A 19,288-nucleotide genomic window follows, 5' to 3' on the forward strand; every position below is an offset into this window, starting at 1 on the left:
TCTTTTTATCTCCATTTGCATGGAATACCTTTTTTCCATACCTTCACTTTCAGTCTCTATTTGTCTTTAGATCTGAAGTGTGTCTCTTGTAGACAGCATATATACTGGTCTTGTTTTTGTACACATTCAGGAAGTCTTTGTCTTTTAGTTGGAACATTTAATTTGTTTACATTTAAAATAATTATCGATATGTGTATTCTTATTTACACTTTGTTAATTGTTTTGGATTTGTTTTTGGCAGTCTTTTTTTTCTGTTTCTTCTTTTTTCTCTTCTCTTGTGGTTTGATGACTATCTTTATGTCTTTATATCTATTATAGAGCTTTGTTTTTCAGTTATTGTGAGGCTTTGGTATAGCAGTCTATATATATACATGAATACTTTATTTTGCTGATCTCTTAATTTCAAAAGCATTTTAAATCTCCTGCACTTGTCCTCTCCTCCTGTCATGATTCCTGGTTTTGATATCATATTTTACATGTAATTATTTTGCATACCCCTTAAGTGCTTATTGTGTATACAGATAATTTTACTACTTTTGTCTTTTAACTTCCTTACTAGTTTTTGTGTGGATGATTTCTTACCTTTACTGTAGGTTTGCCTTTACACTTGAGATTTTCCATTTAGTAATTTTCTTATTTATAGACGTGGCCTTTTCTTTTCTACCTAAAGAAGTTCCTTTAGCATTTGTTGTAAAGCTGGTTTGGTGGTGCTGAATTCTTTCAGCTTTTGCTTGTTTACAAAGCTTTCGATTTCTCCATGCAATATGGATGAGAGCCTTGCTGGATATTCTTGGTTGTAGGCTTTTCCCTTTCATGACTTCAAATACATTTTGTCATTCCCTTCTGTGCTAAAAATGTGGAATGCTTCACAAATTCACGTGTCATTCTTGTGCAAGGTCCATGTTAATCTTCTCTGTATTGTTCCAATTTTACTATATGTGCTGCTGAAGTGAACACTGATGTGATTTCTTTTTTATAATATTTAATTTTTCACACCGATAATTTTAACAGTGACAGTTATACCGATATATATATATGTGTGTGCATGTGTGTGTGTGTTAGAGACAGAGCTGGACTGAAGCAAAAAGGTGAATGAAGTAGATGATAGTCTGTTGGTGTGAGTTTTGTGTTGCATTCTTACCTCCTACCCTGCTTTTGTGACCAGCATCCCTTTACTCCCCTTAATAATCATTTTACCGTGGGGACTCTGATTCCTTTGTTCTATCCTGTATGTCCAGAGTTCCCAGTAGGCTACTTAGACCTGAAAATGATGAATGGTCTAGGTACTCTTTTTTTTTTAACTGATAAAAATTCACATATTCTTTGTCCTTTCCACCACAGTCCCTTCTGCTCTGCTTTTACAATTGGCAACAAGATTATATGACAAATATATTTATGCTCTTGACATTTTAATAGAAGACTAAATTTTATACTTTCTAACATTTGTATTTAATAGTATATGGATGGCTTGAAAGAGCAACTTCACTTTTGCCATCTAAACCTAAATAGTAACTCTAATTGGGAAAACTTAGGCCAAGAGGAGGTGGTCAAATGCAACCTTACAGTAGATGATTTAGGCCAGGTAGATGTTAGAACGTTCTCTAGAATCATGTAAACAACAAACTAGAAGAACTACAACTTTAATTTATATAAATACAGTTCAAGAGGCTTAGTTTTAGTTGGTGTATGTGTAACAGGGATAATTATGTTTTAAAATATGTTTAGGTATATTCTCCTATCTTGAAATTTTTCTTGATCCATGGCTTTTTACCCTTTTAAAAAAATATGTGCCATCTTTATTGAGATGGGGTTTTCATATTTTTTACAATATTATATAAAGTTACAGGTGTACAACATAGTGATTTACAATTTTTAAAGTTTATACTCCATTTATAGTTATTATAAAATATTGGCCATACTACCTGTGTTATATAATATATCCTTATAGCTTATTTGTTTTATGCATAGTAGTTGTACCTTTTAACCTCCCACTATCAACTAGCCCCTCCCCCTTCCCTCTCCCTACTGGTAACCACTAGTTTGTACTCTGTACCTGTCAGTCTGTTTCTTTTTGTTACATTCACTAGTTTGTTTATTTTAGATTCCACATATAGGTGATATTATACAGTATTTGTCTTTCTCTGACTTATTTCAGTTAGCATAATACCCTCCAAATCTATCCATATTGTAACAAATGGCAAAATTTCATTATTTTTTATGGCTAAATAGTAATACATTGTATATGTATGCCATATCTTCATTATCTATTCATCTGTTGACAGAAACTTAGGTTGCTCCCATATCTTGGCAATTCTAAACAATGTTGCTATGAACATTGGGGTGCATGTATCTTTTCAAATTTATGTTCTTGTTTTTATTTTGGATGTACACCAGAATGGAATTTCTGGGTCATATAGTATCTGTATTCTTATTTTTTGAGAAACTGTCATACTGTTTTCCACAGTAGCTCCACCAATTTATAATCCCACCAACATTACATGTGTTCCCTTTTCTCTACATTCTAGGCAACATTTGTTATTTGTGGTTTTTTTGATGATAACCATTCTGACAGGTGTGAGATGATACATCATTGTGGTTTTAATTTGCATTTCTCTGGTGATTAATGATGAATGATGATTAATAATGAACATCTTTGCATGTGTGTTTGGTCATCTGCATGTCTTTGGAAAAATGTCTATTCAATGTGTACCACTCATTGAACAGAAGCCCCCTAAAATAAGAAACTCATTTATCATCTTTGCCAATCAAATTCTGTTTTCTTATTTATTTTAGATGCCAGCATGTCGTTGAAGGATTACTTAGAGAAAGAATAAGTAAGTAGCCTACTCCCCTTCCACAAGATGGCTTGTGTTAGAGAGACACTAACAAAGCATATGGATCATAAAGCAGCATCCTCTACCTAATCCTCCACTCTATGCCATTCAAGCCAACTAATGGGAGGTTGCTTACAAACAATCACAAGGAAGTTTGAAAACACTGGGGCTAGTGACCGAGTTTCCCACAGTTATGAACACACTTACTGTTTACATTATATCTCCATTCTGATGGGTCTTTGTTTATATTTCACTTTTAAGGAATGCTAGGAGTAAGCTGGACTCCCTGGGGCAGCCCCACATGAGCTAGACAGAGGTGGCAGCAGAAAGCTGCAACAGCTTTATTGAGACAATGCTCAGGAGTCCACATGGCCTACGTGTGACATGTAAATAATACCAAAGAGAGTCAAAAGTACTGGCAGAAATGGACTGGAGGAGACCTGGTGTAAGAATAAAGAGACTGTGTTGAGAAGGACCTTGAGACCCAAAGGCAAAGGAACTAGTTCATGTGTTCCAGTAGAAAGTGCCTATTTATCATGGGCCCACTTGCCTGTCTTTGACATAACTCAGAGTAAACCAGTCTAGTAAACAGAATCAAATGGTTACCAAGGGCTGGAGGGAAGGAGAAATGGGGAATTACTAATCAAAGGGCACAAAGTTTCAAGCAAGAAGCTCTAGAGATCTGATGTATAACATTGTACTTATAGTTAGCAATAATATATTGCACACTTAAAATTTTGTTAATAGGGTAGATCTCATGTGAAGTGTTCTAATGACAATTGAATAAATTTAAAAAAAAAGAAGAAGAATCAGACCTGACCCTTGGTTAAAAACATCAAAAACAATACAGAGGATACTGTAGGACTTAGAAGATGAGAGGAGGAAATTCTACTGCCATGAGGTCGCATAAGCCACACCTTTCCCCCACACTCAAGTGCAATTTTGGAAAGGACAGTGAACAGGGCAGAACTTTGAATGAAAACAACTGGCCTAAGTGCCCCATGCAGAAGTTGTGTTATTTAAATATGTTTCTTAAATTATTGCCGTAGCTTAGCACTAAATTACTGGACTAAACCAAAATTTAGTTCCTCCTCACCCCAGCTATCCATCAGTCAAGGACGCATGAGAAAGAATAGACGAGTTGTAGAGAAATAAAACAACTATTTGTTCTTTGCATATATGAGTGTGATGTGAATAATGCTTGGTTCTAGCTGTCCATGTTTTTTTTTTTATTGGCATTTTCTACACAAGTTCCAAGGCTCATTATAAACTGTCCAATCTGGCAAGTTATTTTATTATGGGGACCCACAAGACCAGTTAATTAAAAATACATAAAATAAATGAATGATATATTTCTAGAGAGCAGAAAATGTATTTGGAATTGCACAGTGCCTCTCCAACACACACACATGCATGCACACACACCCAGTGGTATCTAGAAAAGTGCTTGCACATAGCACACAATTATTTACTATTTGGTAAATTGTCTTGGGTGACTACATATTTGTTTACAATGCACATGGATGCTTATTGTTTCATAGTTTCTTGACACTCCCTTGGCTATGTGGGTATGTGCACATTGTGCTTTTCTTCTTTAAGCTTTGAGATTGATTGAGGTATCCTAGGTCTGGTTAGAAGTTTTCAGGGATAGTGATCATGTATGAGATCTTGGAATTTAGGTCATATCAAAGAGAGTGAGTCAATAGTCTTTGGGCAGAAATAACTCGGTTTTATTCTTCTAGAACATTTACTTCCTTCTAGCAGACTGGTTTAAAAGAATAGTTAAAGTCTGCCTCTCTCTGCTGATGATAATTATTTCAAATTCATGCCGTTTCCCTGAGTGATCATTTACAGACCTCCTTCTTTCCACAGGATGAAATGGTTGGACTTGGTAACTGTTCCATAATCTAAACCTCTCTAAGAATTTCTAAACCATGTAAATTATTTATCAGCACTCAAAAAGTATAAAGAGAAGGAACAAGAGAGAATAGATACAAAATTTTAAAGCCAAAGGCAAGGAAGCTGACAGTAAAATAAAATTTACAAAGACTTTTAGTTGTTTAAAGAAATGTGTCAAACACTACTATTATTCATAGATAGGGCAGTCATCAGGTTTTCAAAGATGTAGGTCCATCATATGAAACTAGGTGCCAACTACTCTGTTTTTTAGATGTCATCTTCTAGCAAACAGAACAATCTAATGGACTGCAGTATTCACAGAGTCTTCCCAAACTTGGAAGAGTTCCAGGGGTCAGGGTAGTTGAGGGATAAAAATAATGTACTAACCCATTTTAGCAGGATAAAAGCACAGTATTAAACATTTAGAGCAAAGGAAAGGAGGAAGTAAAGACCAGTTCTATGGCTATAAGAATCTTGTTATTTTTATATCATCTCCACATTTAAAAACTATATTTTTTGGTTTTTCTCCTTACTTATGAATACCTTAGAATGAAAAGATATAGTGGATTTAATTTTAGAGGTAATATGGGACAGAGAAAACTCAATAGATTGTGCCTTACTCCATAGAACATGAGGGTTGAGAAAAAACCAAAGGGACAGAGTAGAAGCAGTTAACAAGTGAATAAATGCAAGCTGATTGCCTTGATCCCAGAGCTTAGGAATAAGAGCAATGAAGTCCATATGTGTTTGAGAAAGGCCTCGGCCCCAAGCAATAAAAGGATCCATAAGTACAATATTCTGAAAGGCTAAGATTTTAGTCCAGTGGTTGAAAAATGACAATCTCTATTCATTCTTGCTGTAGCTATATTACGATATAAAATGTGTCTTCTTATCTACAAATTTATAATCCCATTTTTCTTCCACAAATGAGTCTTCTAGGTAGTGTTAAACTACCTTGATTCATTCCTGCATTCTCAGAGATTATCTAGTGCCAGAAGCATTGTGAATAAAAAATAAGTGCTTGCATGCTTAATGATAACTCTGGTCTTAGTCCTTCCTTTTCTCTAATTTATTATATAAACTGTCCCCAACCCATGAAGATTAGTTTGATGGATTCCACCTCATGTTTAGCTGTCTGTTCTTTATGTTTTTTGTTTTAACTCTAGTCTATTAAACAGTCAGAACTGTTCTTTCTGGTAAGGTGTTTTCTGAGTTTGAGTTTGAACACACCAATTAATACAATGGGATAAATAAGTATATGGGCAATTTCATTTACAAAATGATCCATTTTAAAACAAGAAAAAAAGCCCTCTAACTGATGGTGTTTCACCATTTGAGTAAGAAGGTATAGAAAATTTTGGCAACAAAGGGAGAAAACAGGGTCTCTGGAGTCAAGAAGCCTCTTGCCTTGCAGATGGTCTTAACTCAGGTTACTCAGTCCTAATAGGGACTCCTTACTGAGAGGGTTCAGGATGTCCTTTTGGAAGTATGTGAACCATCAGATTCATAGAAACCTCTCTTTTACTGCTATAAAAACAGTATCCGTTTGCGACAGCTCAGTGACTTCACTGTGATAATTTTGCTGAAGCCTGATAGGTCAGAGCACTGTAAATATGGTGATATTTTATTTCAGCCCTCGAATGACCCACAACTAGCTCCTATTATTAATAATTCCTCCAGGGTTCATCTCAAACATTCAAGAAAAACAGCATGGCTTTTGCACTTAAGGAAAGATCAGGTTGCAGACTCCTGATCTGAACTGTTTCCTGAGCTTCTATATTATTTACTGAGATGCCTGAAATGCAAACAACTGGAGTCTTATCAGGCAAAGGCAGATCCCCTGAGTCTTTTATCATTCTGTCTGCAATTTTGAATATTTTCTCTATAACCAGACAGCATACCAAATGAAGCTAGAGTCTTTAAAGGGAAATGAGACAATTGGAATGTCAATTTTATTTAGTAATATATTGTAAAAACTAAGCAACATATCTGGCTGATTAACAAAATCCATCCAACACTTAAGGGCAAAACAAACTATCTCAAGAGGTACAGTTATGCAGATTTTGCTTTACTTATAGGCAGATATTGAAAGTGAGAGAGAGAGAGAGAGAAGGGAGTGGTGGAGGGAGAGGGAGAATATTAAAGCTCAATACAACATCTAGAATTGCTTGACTGAAAATATTCAGAGTGAGAGTAAAGAAGTTAGAAGCAAGGATATCATGTCATATTTTCTCTCTTCTTCAATGAGCTTTTAAAAATATATATATATATATATATATATATATATATTTATTTAACATTTTTATTGGAGTATAACTGCTTTACAATGGTGTGTTAGTTTCTGCTTTATAACAAAGAGAATTAGCTATAATACACATATATCCCCATATCTCCTCCCTCTTGCTTCTCCCTCCCACCCTCCCTATCCCACCCCTCTAGGTGGTGATAAAGCACTAAGCTGATCTCCCTGTGCCATGCAGCTGCTTCCCACTAGTTATCTATTTTACATTTGGTAGTGCATATATGTCCATGCCACTCTCTCACTTCATCCCAGCTTACACTACTCCTTCCCCGTGTCCTCAAATCCAATCTCTACATCTGTGTCTTTATTCCTCTCCTGCCCCTAGGTTCTTCGGAATTTTTTTTTTTTAGCTTCCATATATATGTGTTAGAATACGGTATTTGTTTTTCTCTTTCTGACTTACTTCATTATGTATGACAGACTCTAGGTCCATCCACCTCACTACAAATAACTCAATTCCATTCTTTTTTATGGCTGAGTAATATTCCATTGTATATATGTGCCACATCTTCTTTATCCATTCATCTGTTGATGGACACTTAGGTTACTTCCATGTCCTGGCTATTGTAGATGGAGCTGCAATGAACATTGTGGTACATGATTCTTAGAACACTCCCTAACACCATACACAAAAATAAACTCAAAACGGATTAAAGACCTAAATGTAAGGCCAGACACTATAAAACTCTTAGAGGAAAACATAGGCAGAGCACTCTATGACATAAATCACAGCAAGATCCTTTTGACCCACCTCTTAGAGAAATGGAGATAAAAACAAAAATAAGTAAATGGTACTTAATGAAACTTAAAAAAGCTTTTGCACAGCAAAGGAAAACATAAACAAGACAAAAAGACAACCCTCAGAATGGGAGAAGATATTTGCAAACAAAACATTAACAAAGGATTGATCTCCAAAACTTACAAACAGCTCATGCAGCTCAATATCAAAAAAACAAGCAACCCAATTCAAAAATGGGCAGAAGACCTAAATAGACATTTCTCCAAAGAAGATATACAGATTGCCAAGAAACATATGAAAGAATGCTCAACAGCACAAATCATTAGAGAAATGCAAATCAAAACTACAATGAAGTATCACCTCACACCAGTCAGAATGGCCATCATCAAAACATCTACAAACAATAAATGCTGGAGAGGATGTGGAGAAAAGGGAACCCTCTTGCACAGTTGGTGGGAATGTAAATTGATACAGCCACTATGGAGAACAGTATGGTGGTTCCTTAGAAAACTAAAAATAGAACTACCATACGACCCAGCAATCCCACTACTGGGCAAAAACCCTGAGAAAACCACAGTTCAATGAGCCTTTTAACTTCTTCCATAGGCTGTCTTTTCAGTTCCTTTTCCATCAAGGATGTCATGGACTCCTTCTTGTGGATTTCCCTCATTAAGCCATGAAAAGCATCATCAGTGCAGAATCTGAGGGCTGCAGAGGTCTCAAAAAAACCACTGTTATATACTCGGGACAGACTCAAGCCTTCTTCCATAGAGACCTAAGAGGAAAATAAACTATATTAGAAAGAGAAAAAGGGAGAGAGACTTCAATCAAAAAGTATGTTCTCTACCAGTGTTGTAGGCCTCGGTTACATGTAGAGCTTGGTTACATGTAAAATGCGAGAATTTATCTTTTTTTAAAATTTTTATTGAAGTATAGTTGGTTTACGATGTTGTGTTAGTTGTGTTAGCTTCTACTATACAGCAAAGTGAATCATTTATATGTATACATATATCCCCTCTTTTCTGGATTTCCTTCCCATTTAGGTCACCTCAGAGCACTGAGTAGGGTGTCCTGTGTTATACATTAGGTCCTCATTAGTTATCTATTTTATACATAGTATCAATAGTGTATATGTCAATCCCAATCTCGCAGTTCATCCCATCCCCTCTTTCCCCCTTGGTATCCATATGTTTGTTCTCTACATCTGTGTCTCTATTTCTGCTTTGTAAATAAGATCATCTATATCAATTTTTTCAGATTCCACGTATATGCATTAATATACAATATTTGTTTTTCTCTTTCTGACTTACTTCACTCTGTATGACAGTGTCTAGGTCTATCCACATCGCTAGAAATGACCCAATTTCATCCCTTTTTATGGGTGAGAATTTGTTTTTAAGGGAAGACTCCTAGACTTTCTGAACTTGAAGGACAAATGGGAAATCAGAACCTCTGAAAGGGCAATAGAAGAGAACTGATTAAAAATGAAACTGGAAACCACTCTCCAGACTTCAAAAGAAATAACATAGTACAGTAGTCAAAAACATGGCTTTAGGTTAAAACTACTGGGTTTCAAGGCCTAGCTCTACTACTTGCAAATCTGAGTAAATATCTTAAACTTTTGGTCTCACTGTTCTCATCTGTAACATAAGATAATAACACCAGTCCCAGAGGCTCTTTGTTAGGGTTAAATGAGATGACCTATAAGAGATACATTGAAAGTGCTGGGCACATGTTAAAACTCTATAACTCTTAGTTATTATTAGTTGTAGTCTTACGTGGAGCTCGTAACTCTAGACTCTTAACTGGAGTTCAGCTCCAGGCTGTTAGTTAGTTTCTACTTTGTCCCTCCTATCTTCTTATCCTGGGACTCTGGCTGAAAGAGCACGTCTTACCTGGAATATGATGTTCCTATGATGGAGAACAGGTAGGCAGAAGGTAGAGATAACTGCACCCACATCCCATGGTCAAAGACAAATGGGGAAATCTAAAGTCAATGAAGCAGGATGTATACTCAGCTTACAATGAGTGATGGCAATGATGAGGGAAAAAAACAAATTGTAAAGAAATAATAGAAGGTACCAAAATCAGTTATATTTCAATGCAGTACACTCCCAAATTAAAAAAGACAAAGATTATCAGAACACATTTTTTAAAAGCACTTGTAATTGAAACATCTTACACATAAGGATATAGAAATCATAAAATTTGAATGGAATTTAATACAAAAAGAAAGCTGATACACTGACTTAATATCAGACAAAGTACATAGTACTTTTTAAAAAATTGCTAGAGTTAAAGGGAATTGTATTATGATGATAAAAAGATTAATCTATCAAGATATTATATTTTGTGTGCACTGAAAATGTAGCCTCAGTTTATGGTGAAGAAAAGTGGATAGAACAAAAATTGAAAATTATAGTAAGATATTTGAACACATCTCCCTCAGCAATTGAAAGAGTATGTAGGAAAAACATCAATAAAAATATGGAAAGTTTGAACAAAACAACACAATCAATCTAATATACATACATAAGATGTTGTACCCAACAACTGAAAAAGTCACATTTTCTTCAAATGAACCTGGAACGTCTATAGAAATTGACTTCATGCTAAGGTATAAAGCACTTCTCAAAGCATAACAAAGAATCAAGTTCATAGCATACTCCCAAACAAATGAAATTAATCAAATTTGAATATGGTTCAATATTGTAGGAAAAAAATATATTTCTACATGGTCAATAGGTCAAAAATATATTACATAAAATTGAGAAAATATTTGTACCTGAACAATAATGAAAATACCACATATCAAAACTGTGCATTATCTAAAACTTTGTTTAGAATGATGTTTATAGTATTATATGAATGTTTTAGAAAGGTAGAAACACAAATTCGATGTTACTATTGCAATTGTTTTGGGGCATCACAAACCACGCTCATATAAGATGGCGATCTTAATCAATAAATGTTGTGTGTTCTGACTTCCCCACATACTGGCTGTTCCCCCATCTTCTTCCCTTGCCTCAGGTCTCCCTATTCTCTGAGACACAACAATATATTAAAATTAGGTCAATTAGTAACACTACAATAGCTTTTAAGTGTTGAAGTGAAAGGAAGAGTAACACATCTCTCACTTTAAATCAAAAGCTAAATATGATAAAGCTTAACGAGGAAGGCATATTGAAAACCAAGACAGTCCAAAAGCTAGACCTCTTGTGCCAGTTAGCAAAGTTGTGAATATGAGGGAAAAGTTATTGAAGGAAATTAAATGTTCTACTCCAATGAACATACAAATGATAAGAAAATGAGACAGCCAAAAGGCCGATATGGAGAAAGTTTTAGTGGTTTGCCTAGAAGATCAAATCAGCCACAGCATTCCCTTAAGCCTAATTCTGAGCAAGGCTCTAGATCTGTTCAATTCTATGAAAGTTGAGAGAGGTGAGGAAGCTGCAGATGAAAAGTTTGAAGCTAGCAGAAGTTGGTTCATGGCATTTAAGGAAAGAAGCCATCTCCATAACATCATAGTTCAACGTAAGCAGCAAGTGCTGATGTAGAAACTGTAGCAAGTTATACAGAAGATCTAACTCAGATAATAAAGGTGCCTATACTAAATAATAAATCTTCAATGTAGATGAAACAGCCTTATATCACAAGAGTCTACCATTAGGACTTTCATAGTCAGTGTCTGACTTCAAAGGACAGACTGGCTCTGTTGTTAGGGGCTAATGCAGCTGGTGACTTGAAGTTGTAGGTAATGATTTTTTACCATTCCAACAATCTTATGACCCTTAAGAATTATACTAAATTGACTGTGATTGTCCTCTATAAATGGAACAACAAAGCCTGGATGACAGCACATATGTTTACAATATAGTTTACTAAATATTTTAAGTCCACTGTTGAGACCTACTACTCAGAAAAAAAAAGATTTGTTTCAAGATATGACTGCACATTGACAATGCACCTGGTCACCAAGATCTTTAATGGAGAGGTACAAGGAGGTTAATGTTTCCATGCCTGCTAACATATCCATATGTCCACCCATAGATCAGGGAGTAATTTCAACTTTCAGGTCTTATTATTTAAGAAACACAGTTCATAAGGCTATAGCTTACTGCTATAGATAGTGATTCCTCTGATGAATCTGGGCAAAGAAAACTGAAAATCTTTTGGAAAAGATTCACCATTGTAGATGCCATTAAGAACATTCATGATTCATCAGAAGAGGTAAAAATATTAACATCAACATGTATTTGATAGAAGTTGGTACTAAACCTCATGAATGACTTTGAAGCGTTCAAGACTTTCGTGGAAGAAGTAACTGCAGACGTGGTGGAAATAGCAAGAGAATTAAAATTAGAAGTGGGGCCTGAAGATGTCATTGAACTGCTACAATCTCATGATGAAATTCTAATAGATAAATAGTTGCTTCTTATGGATGAGCAAAAAAAGTGGTTTCTTAAGATGGAATTTAATACTGGTGAAGATGCTATGAAGATTGTTGAAATGGCAACAGAGAATTTAGAATATTACATAAACTTAGTTGATAAAGCAGCAGCAGAGTTTGTGAGGATTGACCTTAATTTTGAAAGATGTTCTACTGTGGTAAAATGCTATCAAACAACATTGCATGCTACAAAGAAACTGTTCATGAAAAGAAGAGTAAACCAATGTGGCAAAATTTATTGCTGCTTTATTTTAAGAAATTGCCACAGTCACCTCAACCTCCAGCAACCACCATCCTGACCAGTAAGCAGCCATCAACAGCTACACAAGCCCTTCTATAAGCAAAAGGATTATGACTCACTGAGGGCTCAGATGATGGTTAGCAATTTTTAACAATAAAGTACTTTAAATTAAGGTATGCAGTTTTTTTCTGACATAATGCTACTGCACACTTAATAGACCACAGTATAGTGTTAACATAAATTTTATATGCATTAGAGAACCAAAAAGTATGTGTGACTCACTTTTTTTGTATTTGCTTTATTGTAGTGGTCTGGAACTGAACCCTCAGTGTCTCTGAGGTATGCCTGTATGGTAATATTTCCATAGCTAAATATTTTAACATCCACAGTAAATTGGTTATGTAAGTCTCTAACTAGACTCAGATCACATCAGATTATAATTTTTTCACAAAATGAATTGATTCGTGTCAGATTTTGCAAGTAACTACATCAAGAAAACTTTATCTTTCATATTATTTACATTTCTGAAATCAGATAACAGATTGTGGACCTGTGTTTTTAGTGAGAAGTTTCAGCATCATAAAAATTGAAAATTATCCCAAATTAATATATAATTTCAATACAAATACATTCAAGTCCTGAAATCTTTTGAATCATAGAATGCATACAGAGATACTAAAATTAGTAGGGAAAAATAAAGGTAAAAATAAAAAAGAAATATTTGAATTCTAGTAAGAAGGAGGTAAGGAGGAAAGGAACAATAACAATGGTGCTGAACTCACTCTTTTAAGGCTCTCTGTAAAGCTGTAGCAGTTTAGGCAATGGGGTATTAGTTAAGGGCTAGAGAGACCAATAAACTTCAATAAAGAATGAAGGAATATGGTCAAAATGTATATGGGAGTTTGATATATTATTGGTGGCATTCCAAACTAGTGGGGAAATGAAAGTGCATTCAATGGTACACTGACATTGAGTTATCATTTTGGATTATTTTTGATGTATTATTTCAAAGAGATTTTTTCCACCAATACAGGAAAGTGATTTTTCTTTGGGGAGAATAGTAGTAGAAAGGGATTGGAGCTAAGTTTTTCATGAAATATACAATTATTTTACACATATGAAAAATCTCACTAAATAAATACACATATATATTAGCTAAGTGTTTCCTAATTATAAAAATGTGGCAACACAAATAAACCATTGGAAACATCAAAATTCAGTCCAATATAATAATCAAGCTTAACCTAAAATAAAATTGGAAAACAAATTCTATGCAAAGATTCTTATTGAAATATTATACAGCAAAACAACACCTGAATAGATGACATAACTGCATATTTTATTATTTGTAGCAGGCTGAAGAACATATATTTAACTCCATGACTATGCATTACTTTGGGAGGTAACTTAGGAATCATGAACCCTCTATTTCAAAGTATAAAATGTAGTTGTATATACCCTTAGGTTCATTATGAGAATATTAATTCCATGTTATTTAAATGAATAACTCAGTAAATTTTAAACTCATTATAATAAAGTCTAAATGGAATTTAAATTTAGTAAAATATTTGATCTCTTCTTTAAAAAATTCTTACTAGATCAGTGACCTAAAGCTTTCTATTTTTAGAAAAAATATTAAGATGAAAGCATATTTTAAAAATAAATTTCCACATTTCAATAAATTCCATCTCATACGTTTATTGACAAATCATACATTTGTCATTTCTACCTTTGACCTTGAAATTTATATACTATAACTTCAATGGAAAAACGAATCCAAACATGTAAGAAAAAGTAAGTTTAAGAAACATTAATTTTTACAGATTTCTGGGCTTTTTACTTAGTAATTATGAGTCAGTTTGAAGGCCATAAATATTGCAATAGCATCACTGAGAGTAATTTTTTTTTTTTTTTGTCCACTAGTGGTGTCTGACTGATTCAGCAATTACAGCTTCTGTATCAGAGCTCAAAACCGGGATGATCAACATATTTTTCTAAGATGTTATATCTTGTCTCTATAAATTTCGAGTAAAATTAAATATTTTTAAATCACAAATATTCATCCACATGCTATAGTAACTGCTAAGAATGAAGCATAGTTTTATAAGGGAATTAATTTTTTTTGTATTTACTAAATGAGGAGTTTCAAGTCCAGAAAGCTTAAGCACACATTTAATCAAGGTAAAAAAAACTGTTAAGTTCTACTCTATTCCATCAAGTATTATTTCCAGTCCTTCTTATTATTTCCAATAGGGGTCTTTCCAGTTCCCTTTGCTAGTACAATATTTCATATATAGTATATATGTGGAATAATTAATTATACTGATATGAGGTGTTACAACTTAAGATGATTCTTAAATGGTAAAAAAATTGGCATAGAATATTTTATTTTACATAAAGGGAAAATTTTAAATAAGTGCAGAAAAATAAGAAAAATTATATATTGTAGAAAGATTATTTGGGGAGGGGAACAATTGGTGCAGATACCATTATACCAGCATGGCCCTCCATTAAAAGAAAGGGCATTAGTGATTAAACATAGCACCTGGAGGCCATAGAAAATATTGGAAGAAAAAAGAAAGGAATAAAGAAAAATGTTTCATACAAGTAATAAAAATTTCAGTAACCCAGGGATAACATCTTTTTAATATATGTGACCTTTTCCAGCAAGGAAGATTACCATATAATATGCCAGGTATTCCCTGAAATGCCATTTCCCATCTGCCAAAGAAGGCATTTGAATACAGCAACAGCTGCATAGTGGGTTGATGAGACTATTGGGGCACAATGGCTAGCAGAGCCTGTTCTAGTCCAGGCCCAGCTGCTAGTGAGAAGTGACAAGCATACAGGGCAATTAGAATTCCAATCCCAACAATCTGCTGACTTCAGGAGCTTCATTGTTCTTCACATCTTTTTTATCTTATACCCGAGCTGGGTAAAAATAAACTAAATTAAATTATTGTAGGTATTCATGGTAATAGTGGTGTTCTATAAGCTATATAATTCTTAATATCACAAAAGGAAGCTCTGATAATGCTCTGCTATAATTGCTAAACATGAATGATGAAAGATTGGCAGAAACATGGTTGTGACTCCTCCAGGAGAAGCTTCAAAAGAAAAAATACGTTCATGGTTAGGACTACTGCGCACTGTTAAAATATTTAGTGTACAGAACAAACTCTTTGGGATTTGTTTTAATTTTTTAAAATATCTCCCTGTCTGTGTTTCACTTCATTCTTATCCATGGAATTATTAATTTTTATTATATAGCCTACATCATTACAGTAACTGGAATCATAGTTTCCTGAGAAGTTTGGGGCCAGCACGTTATTTGAAGGAAAAGCTATCTAAACTTAGATTGTTTAGTTTTCATTTTGTTTAGTTGTATAATAATATTGATCATTTTAACAATATGAGCATCCCTGCCAGTTTCCTTGAACAGCTCCAGTGAAAATCCTTTTGATTGATTAAACCTGATTTATTTATTTAATCTGTGAGTCATTTGTTTTTTAGAAGTCACCTTCCATTTGAAGATAAGGGCATATGTCCATTACTCTGGGAGACTGATATAAAAAGTTACTGCTGCAATTTATGTCAGAGAGCATTCTGCCTATGTTTTCCTCTAAGAGTTTTATAGTGTCTGGCCTTACATTTAGGTCTTTAATCCATTTTGAGTTTATTTTTGTACATGGTGTTAGGGAGTGTTCTAATTTCATTCTTTTACATGTAGCTGTCCAGTTTTCCCAGCACCACTTACTGAAGAGACTATCTTTTCTCCATTATATAGCCTTGCCTCCTTTATCAAAGATAAGGTGACCATGTTGGCATGGATTTATCTCTGGGCTTTCTATCCTATTCCATTTATCTATATTTCTGTTTTTGTGCCAATACCATGCTATTTCGATGACAGTAGCTTTGTAGTATAGTCTGAAGTCAGAGAGCCTGATTCCTCCAGCTCCATTTTTCTTTCTCAAGATTGCTTTTGTTATTTGGGGTCTTTTGTGTCTCCATGCAAATTTTAATATTTTTTTTGTTCTAGTTCTGTGAAAAATGCCATTGGTAATTTGTCAGGGATTGCACTGAATCTAGAGATTGCAAGATTGCTTTGGGTAGTATCAACATTTTCACAATATTGACCCTTCCAATCCAAGAACATGGTATATCTTTCCATCTGCTTGTGTCATCTTCAATTTCTTTCATCAGTGACTTATAATTTTCGGAGTACAGGTCTTTCAGAGTACAGGTCCTTAGGTAGGTTTATTCCTAGGTATTTTATTCTTTTTGTTGCAATGGTAAATGAGATTGTTTCCTTAATTTATCTTCTGATCTTTCATTGTTAGTATATACAAATGCAACAGATTTCTGTGTATTAACTTTGTAACCTGTAACTTTACCAAATTATTTAGCTCTAATAATCTTCTAACAGTTTTCTAATAATTAGAATAATAATAATAATTTTCTGGTAGCCTCTTTACGGTTTTCTATGTATAATAAGTCATCTGCAAACAGTGACCATTTTACTTCTTCTTTTCCAATTCCTTTTATATTTTATTTTTCTTCTCTTATTGGCATGGCTAGGACTTCCAAAACTATGTTGAATAAAATTGGTGAAAGTGGATATCCTCATCTTGTTCCTGATCTAAGAGTTTGTTTTGTTTTTTCAGCTTTTACCATTGAGTATAATGTTAACTGTAGGTTTGTCATATATAGCCTTTATTATGTTGAGGTATGTTCCCTCTATGCCCACTTTCTGGAGAGTTTTTATCATAAATTGGTGTTGAATATTTTCAAAAGCTGTTTCTGCATCTATTGAAATGATTATATGGTTTTTGTTCTTCAGGTTGTTGATATGGTGTATCACACTGATTGACTTCTGGGTATTGAAAAATCCTTGCATCCCTTGGATAAATCCCTCTTGATCATGGTGTATGATCCTTTTAATGTATTGTTGGATTTGGATTGCTAGTATTTGGTTGAATATTTTTACATCTATGTTCATCAGTGATATTGGCCTGTAATTTTCTTTTTTTTTATGGTATCTTTGTCTAGTTTTGGTATCAGGGTGATGGAGGCCTCATGGATTGAGTTAGGGAGATTTACTTCCTCTACAATATTTTGGAACAGTTTCAGAAGTATAAATGTTAACTCTTTTCTAAATGTTTGACAGAATTTACCTGTGAAGCCATCTGGTCCTAGACTTTTGTTTGTTGTGAGATTTTAATCACAGTTTAAATTTCAGTGCTTGTGATTGGTCTGTTCATATTTTCTATTTCTTCCTGGTTCAGTCTTGGGAGAACATACTTTTCTAAGAATTTGTCCATTTCTTCCAGGTTGTCCATCTTATTGGCATTCAGTTGCTTGTAGTAGTCTCTTATGGTCCTTTGTATTTCTGTATTTCTGTGGTGTCAGTTGTAACTTCTACTTTTTCATTTCTGATTTTACTGATTTGAGTCCTCTCCCTTTTTTTCTTGATGAGTCTTGCTAAAGATTTATAAATTTTGTTTATCTTTTCAAAAACCAGCTTTTAGTTTAATTGACCTTTGCTATTGTTTCCTTCATCTCTATTTTATTTATTTCTGCTCGGATTTTTATGATTTCTTTCCTTGTACTAACTTTAGGTTTTGTTTGTCCTTCTTTCTCTAGTTGCTTTAGGTGAAATGTTAGGTTGTTTATTTTGGAAACTAATTAAACTCAAAAGCTTTACACAGCAAAGGATACCATAACCAAAACGAAAAGGCAACCCACAGAATGGGAGAAAATATTTGCAAATGATGTGACTGACAAGGGATCAATGTCCAAAATTTACAAACAGCTTATGGGGCTTAATATCATCAAACTAAACAACCCAATCGAAACAGTGGGTAGAAGACCTAAATAGACATTTCTCCAAAGAAGACAGATGGCCAAGAGGCACATGAAAAAGCTGCTCTAAATCACTAAATATTAGAGAAATGCAAATCAAAACTACAATGAAATAACACCTCACACCAGTCAGAATGGCCATCATCAAAAAATCCACAAAGGATAAATGCTTGACAGGGTGTGGAGAAAAGGGAACCCTCCTCCACTGTTCGTGGTAATGTAAATTGGTACAGCCACTATGGAGTACAGTAGAGAGGTTTTTACAAAACTAAAAATAGAGTTACCATATGATCCTGCAATCCCATTCCATGGTGTATATCCAGACAAAAACATGATCTGAAAGGATACATGCACTGCAATATTCATTGCAACACTATTTACAATAGCCAACACATTGAAGCAACCTAAAGGTCTATTGTCAGAAGAATGGACAAAGAAGTTGTTATATATATATATATATATGTGTATATATATATATATATATATATATATATATATATATATATATACATATACATATATATATATACATATATATATATGTATATATATATACATATATATATACACACATACATGAAGGAATATTACTCAGCCCTTAAAAATAATGAAATAATACAATTTGCAGCAGCATGGATGGACCTAGAGATTGCCATATGGAGTGAAGTAAGTCAGACTGTGAAATATCAGAAGCAATAGAGTATGATATGGCTTATATGCAGAATCTTAAAAAAATGATAGAAATAAAATTACTTACAAAACAGAAAGAGACTCAGAGACTTAGAGAACAAACATTGTTACCAGTGGGGAAGGGGTGGGTGGGGAGGGACAGTTAAGGAGTTTGGGATTGACATGTACACACTGCTATACTTAAAATGAATAGGCAGCAAGTACCTACTGTATAGCACAGGGAACTCAATATTATGTAACAACCTAAATGGGAAAAGAATTTGAAAAAGAA

General features: G+C 34.1%; 1 protein-coding gene and 1 non-coding gene across 2 annotated transcripts in view; both read right to left on the minus strand.

Moving 5' to 3' along the window:
* Nucleotides 1-850: 850 nt before the first annotated feature.
* LOC132503339 (U6 spliceosomal RNA) lies at nt 851-957 on the minus strand. Its single transcript, XR_009534587.1, has one exon. It is a non-coding gene; the product is annotated as a U6 spliceosomal RNA (small nuclear RNA).
* Nucleotides 958-6,950: 5,993 nt separating this feature from the next.
* RIT2 (Ras like without CAAX 2) overlaps nt 6,951-19,288 on the minus strand; it is a 534,011-nt gene continuing 521,673 nt past the window's right edge. The window contains 3 exon segments of the mRNA XM_060119529.1: nt 6,951-6,975; nt 8,352-8,390; nt 8,392-8,549. Of these exon segments, the coding sequence (XP_059975512.1) occupies nt 6,951-6,975; nt 8,352-8,390; nt 8,392-8,549 (222 nt within the window).

This window comes from Mesoplodon densirostris, chromosome 15 (genome assembly GCF_025265405.1).
Source record: "Mesoplodon densirostris isolate mMesDen1 chromosome 15, mMesDen1 primary haplotype, whole genome shotgun sequence".
NCBI classification, from domain to species: domain Eukaryota; kingdom Metazoa; phylum Chordata; class Mammalia; order Artiodactyla; family Ziphiidae; genus Mesoplodon; species Mesoplodon densirostris.